At 53.1% G+C, this 12,976-nt stretch overlaps 1 protein-coding gene across 1 annotated transcript in view; it reads right to left on the bottom strand.

Annotated features, from left to right (window-relative positions):
- GPR137B (G protein-coupled receptor 137B) overlaps positions 1–12,754 on the bottom strand; it is a 67,439-nt gene extending 54,685 nt beyond the window's left edge. Inside the window, exon 1 of the mRNA XM_017526595.2 lies at positions 12,140–12,754. Within this exon, the coding sequence (XP_017382084.1) occupies positions 12,140–12,553 (414 nt within the window). The 5' untranslated portion in view covers positions 12,554–12,754. The remainder of the gene's footprint in view (positions 1–12,139) is intronic.
- Positions 12,755–12,976: the final 222 nt, after the last annotated feature.

The following is a 12,976-nucleotide window of genomic DNA, read 5'->3' as shown; positions in this document are numbered from 1 at the left end:
GAAGGGGAAGAAGGGGAAGGGGAAGGGGAAGAAGGGGAAGAAGGGGAAGGGGAAGAAGGGGAAGGGGAAGAAGGGGAAGAAGGGGAAGGGGAAGGGGAAAAGAAAGAAAGAAAAGAAATTCTTTTCTAATCTGCTCCAGGTTAGAAAGCCTAACCTGGAGCAGAGCCGAGGACACTGAGTCTGGGGGCTTCCCAGACACAACCCAAGACCAGCCAGGGGTCCAACTTGGTTGCCCCAGAATCTGGTTCTGGTGAGAAAACACCTGCTAGGTCAACCCAAATCTAAACCTTCGCCTCCCAGTGGCACCCAAGGAAGGGTCTCTAGGGGCAAGACCAGGGCAATTGTGGGTGGAAACCCAACAGCCCAAATCATAGGTGGTGACTTTCACCAAGAATATCCCTCCACGGCCATGCTGGCATCGCTTCATTCTGAATATCTGTGTTTGGGAAACATTTTGGTTTCATTACAGTGAGATTTTTAAAATTAGATTCGACTTTCATTTAAATAGCAGCAAAAACCACTGGTTCTTTTTAAAACATGTAACCTAGGCCGGGCACGGTGGCTCACGCCTGTAATCCCAGCACTTTGGGAGGCTGAGGCAGGCGGATCACGAGGTCAGGAGGTCGAGACCATCCTGGACAAAATGGTGAAACCCCGTCTCTACTAAAAATACAAAAATTAGCTGGGCATGGTGGCACGCGCCCATAGTCCCAGCTACTCGGGAGGCTGAGGCAGGAGAATCGCTTGAACCAGGGAGGCGGAGGTTGCAGTGAGCCCAGATCACATCACTGCCCTCCAACCTGGCAACAGAGTGAGACTCTGTCTCAAGACACAAAACAAAACAAACAAACAAAAATGTCTCCTAGAGGGACACTCAGAGATGAGAGAATAAATTAAGTCTTCAGCTTTCCATTGAAGACACCTCACACGTCACATCTCCACTGTAAGGATGGCCACTAAGTCCTATCAGCCAGACAATCACACAACGGAGGAATCGTTGACACAAAGTCTGTTTTCCCTGCTCAAGGCTAAGTTCCACGAAGGGAGAATCTAAGTTTGACCTTAAACAGTGCACAGTGTCTGGCACACAACGGGCACTCAAAAACGCGTGATGAAATGACCTAAACATCCAACGGATGAATGGATAAATAAAATGTGGTCTCTATCCATGCAGCGCAACGTTATTTAACCTTATAAAGGAATGAAGTTCTGTGTTACAAGGTGACGAACCTCAAAACACTATGCTAGGTGAAGGGAGCAGACATACGAAGATACACATTGTATGATTCCTGTGATATGAAATATTCAGGATAAGTAAATCCACAGAGATAGAAAGCAGATGGGTGGCTGCCAGGGGCTGAGGCAACAGGGAATGGAGTGTGACCGCTTAATGGGCATAAAGTTTCCTTTAGGGGTGATAAAAATGTTCTGGAACTAGATAGAGGTGACAGCTGCACAACACTGGGTATGTACTGAATATCGCTCAGCCTCATGCATCCAATGGTTAATTTCATATTGCATAAATTTTGCTTCTCTTTTGTTTTTGAGATGGAATCTTGCTCTGTCACCCAGGCTGGAGTGCGGTAGTAAGATCTCGGCTCACTGCATCCTTTGCCTCCCAGGTTCAAATGATTCTCCTGTCTGTGTCCTGAGCAGCTGGGATTACAGGTGCCTGCCACAAGGCTTGGCTAATTTTTGTATTTTTAGTAGAGATGGGGTTTCCCCATGTTGGCCAGGCTGGTGTCGAACTCCTGACCTCATGATCCACCTGTCTCAGCCTCCCAAAGTGCCAGGATTATAGACGTGAGCCACCGCACCCAGCCCAATACTTTTTTTTTTTTTACTGAGGTGGAGTTTCACTCTTGTCACCCAGGATAAAGTACAATGGAGCGATCTTGGCTCACTGCAACCTCGGCCTCCCGGGTTCAAGCAATTCTCCTATCTCAGCCTCTTGAATAGCTGGGATTACAAGTGCCCACCACACCTGGCTAATTTTTGTATTTATAGTAGAGATAGGGTTTTACCATGTTGGCCAGGGTGGTCTGGAACTACTGACCTCAGGTGATCCACTCACCTCAGCCTCCTAAAGTGCTGGGATTACAGGCGTGAGCCACCATGCTCGGCCCCAACATACTTTTTTGAGACAGCTCTTGCTCTATCGCCCAGGCTGGAACGCAGTGGTATAACCTCTGCTCACTGCAGCCTCGACCTTCCCAAGTCCCAGCAATCCTCCCACCTCACCCTCTTGAGTAGCTAGGATTACAGGTGCATGACACTATGCTTGGCTAATTTTTTAATTTTCTGTAGAGACAAGATCTTATTATATTGTTCAGGACAGTCTGGAACTCCTGGGCTCAAGCAATCCACCTGCCTCAGCCTCCCAAAGTGTTGGGATTACAGGTGTGAGTCACCACACCCAGCCAATACAACTTTTTTAATTAAAAAAAAAAAAAAGAAAAAAGAAAACACCTGTTGAATAAATGAAATAAGTCTACATGTTCCAGTTGAACTGTATGTGCTTTGTGAAAGCTGGGAGGACAAGGCCACACATGGACAGATGTGTGCTGTCTTCCCAGAAAATGGGTGTGGTCTTGATGGGCATGGCTCACACCCTGCCCACTTCCCTCCTTCTCTGCCACCAGTCATGCACTACAAACGGACTGTCGCATGGCCTGATGGGACAATGTGACCTCTGACAGCTATGAGGAACTGTGGCAGCAGAGTCCAAGGTGCCAGGGAGAGCAGCCTGTGAGGTGGGCGCAGCCCATGGAGCCGACTCCACTGTGTGTGGGGGTTTTTCACCCTGTGTTTTGTAGACTGTGTAGCCCAGCCTTGCAAGTACATGTACCATTTAAAAATCGAGGAGGGAGAGAGTCAGCTGGTATCTCATGACATCAAGACTTCGTCCCCAGCCCAGACGGCCAGGGTGAGGGTCCCTCCTGTGTGCCACAGGTGCAGATGGCTCCCAGCCCTCTCCTTTCTATTTACATCATCCTTCCCAATAGACTGGGGCCCTTCAGGGAAGAAATCTCAACTTACTATCTCTAATCCCAGACACCTGTGTGTAGCGGATCACTACCATTTGTTCACTGAATGCATGAAACTCCCTAAACCATGAAAGAAGCCAAAGCCTGTTTCTGACTTGCCTTTGCAAAAATAATGGAACAAAGGTGGTGAGGGCTGGGTGCGGTGGCCCACTCACGCCTGTAATCCCAGCACTTTGGGAGGCTGAGGCGAGTGGATCTCCTGAGGTCAGGCGTTCGAGACCAGCCTGGCCAATATGGTGAAACCCTGTCTCTACTAAAAATACAAAAATTAGCTAGGCATAGTGGCAGGTGCCTGTAATCCCGGCTACTTGGAAGGCTGAGGCAGGAGAATCACTTGAACCTGGGAGGCAGAGGTTGTAGTGAGCTGAGCTTGTACCATTGCACGTCAGCCTGGGTGACAGAGTGAGACTCCGTCTCAAAAAATAATTTTAAAAAGGGTGGTGGTGGAGGGGGATCTTGGTGACAAATAATGAGTCTGTCCTAACCCAGGGGTCAGCAAACTACAGCCTGCGAGCCAAGTCCATTCCACAGGCTGTTTCAGTAAAGCCCTGAGAGCTAAGACTGGTTTTTACCATTTTAACACATTGCATTTGCTGTCGTTAGTGCTTTAAAAAAAGGAATATGCAACACTCTGTGGCTCACCAGCCTAAAATCCCGACCTGCATAAGCTTGGGGTAATCAACCCACTTGCAGAGTAGAAGCACCTGGACTTCATCTGTCCTCACAGGTTAATGGACTCTAAACGTCAGCCACAGGAAATATAAAAGTGAAATCTTCAAGAGTCTCTGCAGCCCTTGGGGAATGCCTGTGGTCCCAGGTACTGCCTAAACCGCCTGCTGAGGCTATTTCTGTACCAAGAGAACTGGCTGGCCAAAATGTCAGGGCCCAGACAGAACCTCCAACCAGGAAGTGGCTTTCCTCCTCTCGCTGGAAGCACAAGACCAACAGGAACAGCCTGACCAAAGCGGCTCTTCAGATCACATGACTTTGTTGTTTGCAAAACCCTAAGACGCTGGCAGTGAGATTTTGCTGAGGGGCCTTGGATCTTGCAAACGTTCCTCTCTTGGCAGCCCTTTCCTCACGGTCATGAACCCGACCGACCTCCACTCCCCGTCACTCAGTGCTGAGCAGCTAGCCTAGGGCTCAGAGGATGGGCACAGCAGCAGCCCTTGGGTGCGAGACAGCTGCAGTGGGACAGCCACAGAGGGGCCCGGGAACCCACCTGGAAAACTGCACCAGCCTCAAGACAGCACTCTGGGCCTGTGTCCCTGCTGGCCGCTACCAGTTCCTGCCTGTCTGACAATGGAAAGGCAGGTGAGCAAGACACTGTAGCAAAGCCTGCAAGTGCCACAGTGTTCAGAGCCGACAGTAGGGCTCTCCTGATGGTGACCTGGTGACCGCGGCGGCAGCCTCCACCCTGCCTCTGCTGTGGGGAAATCCAGGCTTCCTGCGTGGTCACTGGGGTTGGATGCTGCATGTGCCATGAGGGGCCTAAGGGTTCCCCGAGTGCTGAGGGCATTAACAGGATTTGGTTCCCCCTCGGTTGATAGGGAATCACCGAGGCACTGATGTGGCCACAGCCTCCGCTTCAGAGAGAAGAGCATGTCAAGGCTTGAGGAGGGCTCGGGTTGGAAACTGGGCTGTACGTTTAGAAAGTGGCCTCTGGTGGCTCGGACTGGTGGCTTACACCTGGAATCCCAGCACTTCAGGAGGCTGAGGCGGGCAGATCACCTGAGGTCAGGAGTTTCACCTGGGTGATGTGGGGAAACTCTGTCTCTACTAAAAATACAAAAATTAGCTGGGCATAGTGGTGGGCCCCTGCAATGCCAGCTACTCAGGAGGCTGAGACAGGAGAATCGCTTGAACCCAGGAGGCAGAGGTTGCAGTGAGCCAAGATCATGCCATTACACTCCAGCCTGGGAAACAAGAGCAAAATTCCGTCTCAAAAAAAAAAAAAAAAAAAAAAAAAAAAAAAAAAACAACTCAAAAAAAAAAAAAAAAAAAAACGAAAGAAAGAAAGTCGCCTCTGGGGAGGTACTGGGTGTGGATGTCAGACCAAAGGTGAATAAGAAAACCTGTCCACACACACAGGCACACACAAGGGCACAGACACACATAGGCATGTGCCTGCACAGACACACACAGGCACATACACAGAAACACAAACACACATGGGCACACATTTGCACAGACACACACAGACTCACACACACACAGGCACACCGAGGCACATACATACAAACGCACACACAGACACCCATACACAGACCTCCACACACATAGATGCACCAGCATACACATATGCACATACAGGCACACACACAGGAGCACACCCAGGGCCACACCCAGGTGCACACACAGCTCTGACTGGCCACCAGCCCACTGAACTGTCTCTACAGGCAGCCAGTGCCAGGAACTGAGGCCACGCATGGGGCCCAGAAGCCAGGCTAAGCAAGTCCTTGCCCTTGGCCGGCCCTGTGTTTCCTAAGCCTCTTCTTCACAATCACCAACAGGCCTAGCAGCTTCCCTCTTCACAACTCCTAGATCAAGGCCTGGCACACCACAGGTATTTGATAAACACGTCTTGACTAAACTGACTGCCAGAGCCCCTGACTCCTACAATCACCCACGTCCCTTTTCCTGGTGAGCGTGGAGGACTGTTTCCTGGATTAGAGTTTCAGGGGCCTCTTAGTTCCCTACCAGCAAGAATGAGGACTATGACCCATTTCAAGTCAGAGTGTGGCGTGCGTAGCAAGCACAGGATTGGTCAGCCTGAACCACGGGACTTGCCCTGCCTCTGCACGCCTGGCTGGGCTGCCTGGGACAATTTCCTCGACTCTGGCTGGCTCATCTGCAAAGGAGGGGTTGGGCTGCTGGACCCCCAGTGCCTTCTGCTCTCATGCCAGGCTCTGCGATGGGGCACTGCTGGCTTGCCACATGCTCCCTATGGGTGTGCGAAGAGTCACCACCGTTTTACAAGCAGAAAAGTTGCTGTTTGGTGGAAAAGTAATTTTGATGGCACAGTGGGCTGGAAAAGGGCAGGGTCAGTTCAGGGACCTGACCTTCAGGACAGTGGCTGGGTGTCTCAGCAAGAGCCTGGGTTCAGAGCTGTAGGCAACACACAGTGAGAATCTCAGCCAAAGGAGGAGAGCAAAGGGATTCAGGACACGCGGCATCTCCTTTAACCCACACCAACCTGTGGGATGAAGGTTTCCGCCTCCCTGGTCAAACAGCAGCCTCGGAGAGGTGGTAACCAGCCATGGGACCCAAACTGGAGGCACAGCCCAGACTGGAGCCCGGATCTACACCCAGGGACCCAGCTCCTTCACTCCCAGGGCTGCCTCCTGAGTCACAAGGCTTACTGGCCTAGCGCCCACGGTGAGCTCCCAACACCGACCATGAGTCCTACCATGAGCCGCAGGCCCTTGCCATGAAGGCCTGGCACCATCCCACAGCAGCACATGACTTCAAACCATCCCTGCTGCGGCTGAGTGGAGGGCGTGGAAGTCCCTAGCAGAGTTTCAGAACAGAACAGACCAGACCCTGGTAAATGTCAGCTTCCCATCTGCCCTCCGAGGTGTGGTGAGGTCTCAGGGCTCTGTTCCCACATCAGTGTCCATTTGTCACAGCACCTCTCCCCAAGGAGAGAACTCACTTCTCCATTTCCTTCCACAAACCATGTGACGGCAATGGTAGGAGTTTGTCACAGGGCCCAAGACAAAGCTGAAGTAGCCTGTTCCACTCTGCCAAACTCGGGAACCTGGTGAGTCTAAGTTCCAGGCTGGGAATTCCCAGGAAGAAGGGCTGAGACACATGGCTGCTGAGGTGTCACCGAGCCCACCGCCACACCAACCTCTGCCCCTGCAGGGCACACACCTGTCTGCCCAGGAGCATGCACGGAGGCCCCTGCCTGCCTTAGGTTTCAGAGTCCTGTCCCCATCAAAAAGGCAATTTGACACAGCGTTGAGAACAGGCTCTGAGTCAAAGGCTTTGGTGCAAAGCCTTGGTCCTACCACTTCCTCATGCAGCCAGGAACGGGAGCTCAGCTGTTCCCCAAAGCTGGCACAAGGAGCCACAGCTGGAAACCACAGGTACTCAGCACTCCACGTTCCAAACATTCGGCGCCAGGCAGACAGACACTGCATACAGAGGGCCTGCAGAGAGTTCGCAGAACCAGACTTGAAACACGGGACTTGTCCTGCCTCTGCATGCCTGGCCGGACTGCCTGGGACAATTTCCATGACTCTGGTCGGCTCATCTGCAAAGGAGGGGCTGGGCTGCCGGATCGCCGGTGCCCTCCACTCTCAGGCCAGCCGCCTGCCCATGCTCCCAGGCTGAACTGGAAGGTAGAGAGTGGAAATGAAGAAAAACAGTTACCAGCCTGCCACCAGCAGGGCACCTCACCCCAGGTCAGAGAGGGAAAGACACATGGGCACTGCTCACAGGGACTGGGAAGGAAGGGGCCGGGCAGGCGCTTGCTGAGCGGGGACTGTTCGCAGATGGAGTCCCGGCGGAGCCTGACCTGTGCCCTGGTGAGCGGGAGGCAGCAAGCACCAGAGGTGGATGTTGCTCGCACCTGGGATTGTGGCAGGTGGAAGGGCCTCTGGGCAGGCAAGGAGTGAAAAGCAGCCAGGTGCAGGGCCCTGAAGACACTAGTCGAGCACCCAGCCTGTCACCCGTGTGGCCAAATGGGAGTGGAGGGGCCTCAGTGGTGCCATAGCTTTCTAAGAAAAAGCCCTAAAAGGGCTTTCAGAAAAGGGGCCTAAAGCCATGTGGCTGCCCCCTGAAGAAGGAATTGGGTTGGAAGGAGACCAAAGACGGGGCTAGGGAGAAGCTGAAGTCCATCATGTCAACATGGCCATGTGGCAGAGTCACCCACAGAGCCAGCATCAGAGCAAGACAAGAGGCAGGCTGGCAGCCATGAGACAGTGTGCCCCTCCCCTGGGCAGCTCAGGAAGACGGAGGGGGAGGCTGAGAGCATGGGATACACCCTCTGCTCCAAGCCCTGGGGCTTGAAGCCTGGCTAGCCCTGGACAGGATGGGAAAAGCTTTAAGTCAAATGTAAAGATTTAATAAAGGAGTATGGGCTGGGCACGGTGGTTCATGCCTGTAATCCCAGCACTTTGGGAGGCCAAGGCAGGTGGATCCCCTAAGGTCAGGAGTTCAAAATCAGCCTGAGCAACATGGTGAAAATCCGTGTCTACTAAAAATACAAAAATTAGCCAGGCGTGGCGGTGGGCACTTGTAGTCCCAGCTACTCTGGAGGCTGAGGCAGGAGAATTACTTCAATCCGGGAGGCGGAGGTTGCAGTGAGCTGAGATCATGCCATTGCACTCCAGCGTGGGCAACAGAGCAAGACTCCGTCTCAAAAAATAAATATAATAACAACAACCGAGTATGACTAGAAAGCCATGGGATACGCCTGAGAGGTCATTAGGGGTGGAGAGACTTAACCTGGCAGAATTTAAAAGCAGTGATTTAGGGGGAAGTAAATCAAACTGAGCCTGCTCACAATCGCATTAGCCTCAGATGTGTACCCAAGGGCAGCTGAGGCTGCGTATTGAGCTGCATCGTGTGAGTTGCATGGAGGCTCGGACGTGGCAGTGAGGGCAAGTGTTCTCACCTTTCCAAGCCTCAGCTGGGGGGTATTAATACCCTCTGGGTTACCAGGGAGGGTGAGTAAGTAAGCCCCAGTACAGGAACCCCACAAAAGGACAAAGGACTGACAACAGAAAAAAAGCTTCCTCCCCATCTCAGACCTCTCCTTCCAGCTCATGCCCAATTCCCAAACTGCCCCACTGCTTCCTTCCCACCGTCCTCTCCTCCTTGCCACCCAGCTTCAGCCTCAAGACACCTGCTTTTTCTCAGAGGACTCGAGTCTCACTCAAGTCTCCTGATGCTTCAATATCCACTCCCTTGAGGGCCCCAGATCACGACTTATCTGCGCTCTATGTATGCTCTCATACTCTGCAACCCCATTTTTGCACTCCAGGAGAATACGAGGTTACATTTAGTGGAGCGTATGTTTTCCCATGGTTAAGAGGTTTCATAGCCGGGCGTGGTGGCTCACTCGTGTAATCACAGTACTTTGGGAGGCCGCGGCGGGCGGATCACTTGAGGTCAGGAGTTTGAGACCACCCTGGCCAACACGGCAAAACCCCGTCTATATTAAAAATACAAAAATTAGCCAGGTGCGGCGGTGGGTGCCTGTAATCCCAGACACTCAGGAGGCTGAGGCAGGAGAATCCCTTGAATCTGGGAGGCAGAGGTTACAGAGAGCCAGATCACAGCAAAGCAAGACTCTACCCTAAAAAAAATAAAAAGAGGTTCCGCATACTGTACATAAAAGACAAGCCTCACAGATGGCAGAGGTGCACTGAACCCCTGCTCCACCTCTCTGAGCACTGACAGTGTGACCTTGAGCAAGTCACCTATAACCTCTCTGAGCCTCAGTTTCCTCCTCTGGAAAATGGGAACAATATCAGTACTTTCTTCAGTGGGTTCTGGTAAAAATAAATATGACCAATTGCTTAGAAATGTGGCTTTCTTTTTTTTCTTAGACAGGGTTTTGCTCTTGTTGCCCAGGGGGGAGTACAGTGGCGGCGATCACAACCTCCACCTCCCAAGTCAAGCGATTCTCCTGCCTTAGCCTCCCAAGTAGCTGGTATTACAAACATGCGCCACCATGCCCAGCTAATTTTGTATTTTTTTTTTTTTTTTTTTTAGTAGAAATGGGGTTTCTCCAGGTTGGTCAGGCTGGTCTCAAACTCCCAACCTCAGGTGATCCACCCACCTCAGCCTTCCAAACTGCTAGGATTGCAAGTGTGAGCCACCGCACCTGGCCAGAAATGTGCTTTCTTAAACACACTTCTCGTTAGCTGTTAGCCCCTTCTCCTAAAATCACATTTACTTGGTCTGAGATGGGGGCCCAAGGAGCAGTCACTCTCCCCACTTTAAGCTTTAACTGTAATTGCAATGGCTTGGGTAAGAAAAAGAGGGAGTGACAGGTGAGGAGGTTATGGGAGGCAGAGCTAGTTCCCCAGAAGTATCACTTTTGTGAGCAAGCCAGAAATGGCTTTGTTCTGCCAGGCTGAGATGCCAGCACTAAGAGATGGAGATGTGCCACATTCTCCAGCCAGCTACCCTGTGCCCTCAGGCAAAATGCTCTTTGCTGTGGTGCCCGCAGACCTGGGAGATATAAAGACATCGCTGTGACTTTGGGCCCCCTGGGCCAGAGTGGCTCTGTCCGCCTGCTCACTTTTTCCCTTGCTCAGCATTTACTCGCCAACCAGCAGATGGTGCAGAAAATGTGCAGCCCGGCCTCTAATCCGGCTCTAAGTTCAGAATTTGCATGTCATTACCGGAGAGCTATGGCAGTTCCCTACATTTTCCTCTTTCTGCACTGCCCCCCAAAAGGGGACAAAAATGAAGAGCTCCATGTGTGATACTACCAGGGTCACAGTTCTTGGGGTAACAACACCTCACCTGTCTTCTGCATCTTGCTGGAACCGCCCCATTCATTTCAATTACAAAGCCCAAGTGTCTGCGCAATGCAGCCGCCTGCCTGAACTGGTTTGCAGGTTTAAAAGCACCACTTGGACAGGTGATACACGTTACTCTCCAACTGGAAAATATGCTGATATGCCCGACTTATAAGAAGGCTCTGACAGTAGACCCATTTTTAAAAGATTATAATATCTACTAAATATCACTTTTTTTTTTTTTTTTTTTTTTTTTTTGAGACAGGTTCTGGCTCGGTCACCCAGGCTGGAGTGCAGTGGCTCAGTCTCTGCTCACTGCTTCCTGGGCTCAGCCTCCCACCTCAGCCTCCTGAGTTGCTGGAACTACAGGCGGGCACTACCACACTCAGCTAATTTTTGTACATTTTGCAAAGAGGAGGTTTCACCATGTTGCCCAGACTGGTCTTGAACTCAGGGGCACAAGCAGTCCTCCAACCTCTGCCTCCCACAGTGCTGGGATGACAGGCGTGAGCCCCGACTTACGGCCTCCTTTTTAAATAAATAAATAACTTTTTTTTTTTTTTTGAGAAAGACACTCAAAAGGAATGAAATGCCTGCTTGCCATGGCCTCTGCCCATCAGACAGTTCTTAAATTACCCTCACCAGATGACACCGTTGGTGCCTTCCCTTTTGGCAGTCCTAGTGAAAATGGACATCTTAGTGTGTGGAAAGTTAATTGGGAATCAGAGATGATGATGGTGGTGGTGACGGCGACTGCGTTATTAACCCTTTGTGCAATGCTTCACAAAGCATTTGCAAAGTGCTCAACAATTACTGCTCTCTCATTAAGTCAACCCTCACGGGAAAGCAGCAGCCACGTTCATTCGGGTCCTCTCCCATTAGCTTATTTAACAATATATCCCATAAAATGATTTTTGCGTGGCTGTAAAAGAGCCCTAGTCAACTTCTATGGCCTTTTCTTGGGGCCTTTCAGATGAGCTCAGACAGCAAGTCTGATGAGCGGCAACAGCTCGGAGCTGGGTGTTCTCCAGCCTGCCGTTTAGCAATCCGGTGGAATGAGTTAGTAAGTCGCAGTTCAGTAGAGCTCCTAAGCCGGAGGTTCAAAACATCTCATCAAAACCAGCACGGTCCCACCCTGCCAACGCTCCAAAAAGCAGTGTCAGGCCCAAATCTGGAGGTCATCAGGCAGAAGACCTTTCCAAGCCGTGAGTTAGGTGTCTTGGGAAGGAGGGCAAATTCTGGAGCTCAGGCCTCCCTGGGCGGCACACCTTCCATCCGTCCTAACTGGTGTATGCAGGCGCTGCTGCTTGACGCTGCGCACAGAGAAGTGCCCCGAACCCACCGCACAATCCGGAGCTAGAGGCAGCGAGTGACCGACCCCGAGCCCTCCCCTTCCTTCTCCTTGCCCCTTTTGGGAATAGCAGGGGGTTTCCTATGAGAGATGCCCGCAGGTAGGACGAGGTTCGGACCACCCCGGAGCCCGAGCCTTCTCCCTGCACCCTGAACCCTAGGGCTGGACCCGCCCCCGCGGCTGCCTTCGCCCCTGCCTCGGGCGCCGCGCGGGGACCACCCCGCCAGGTGAGCGCCTCCCGGAGCCTCTCCGAGACTCACCTGCGTGAAGTACAAGTTCATCAGCGTGAGAGTGAAGAACTGCAGGCACACGGGGAAGCAGTAGAGCAGCCAGAAGACGAAGGGGCTGAGCGAATTGGCCGCCACGAAGTCTTTGAAGTAGAAGGAGAAGAGGACGGTCCGCAGGGAGGCCCAGAAGAGGCAGAGGAAGAGGAAGACGCTCTGGTAGCTGAGCCGCTTGTGGCGGTAGCGCAGCACCAGCCAGAGCTGCACGTAGATGAACACGAAGAGCAGCGCGTAGAACACGGTGTAGACGACAGTGAGGCCGAGCTTCACGTAGGGGGGCACGGCCGGGGTCAGCGTGGGCGGCAGCGAGTCGTTGCGGGCGGGGTCCCACGGCGGGGTCTCCATCGGGCCGGGGGCGCTGCCGCGCGGCCGGGGACGCTCCGGCCTCATCTGGACTCGCGGCCGCCGCCGCCCTCGCGGGGGTCTCCGCGCATCGCGCTCAGCCTGCAGCCCCGAGACTGGAGGAAAGAAAACAAGCCGCACTTCCTCCCCCGCTACCACATGATTCACTGGGGCGGCCTTTGTCTGCGATTGGCAGCGCCGCGCCCGCCGCCCCCGCACGCCCCGGCCCGCCCTATCCCCGGTACCGCGCGCTCCCGCAGTGCGCGTCCCCGGAGCCGCGCGCCTCCTCCCCACCCCCGGTCCCCACCCCATCCCCATCCCCGGGGCCGCGCGCCCCCACACTGCGCGCCCCTAGAACCCCGCGCCTCCTCCCCGGCACCGCGCCGCGCGCCCCCAAAACGTCCCAGCCGCGCCCCGCGCCTCGGGGGATCGCGCTCCTGGCCTCGAGCATTCTGCTGCTGATTGCTTGAC

This window comes from Cebus imitator, unplaced genomic scaffold (assembly GCF_001604975.1).
Source record: "Cebus imitator isolate Cc_AM_T3 unplaced genomic scaffold, Cebus_imitator-1.0 Scaffold42, whole genome shotgun sequence".
In the NCBI taxonomy this organism is placed as follows: Eukaryota; Metazoa; Chordata; class Mammalia; order Primates; family Cebidae; genus Cebus; species Cebus imitator.
This window is presented reverse-complemented; position numbering and strand designations above follow the sequence as displayed.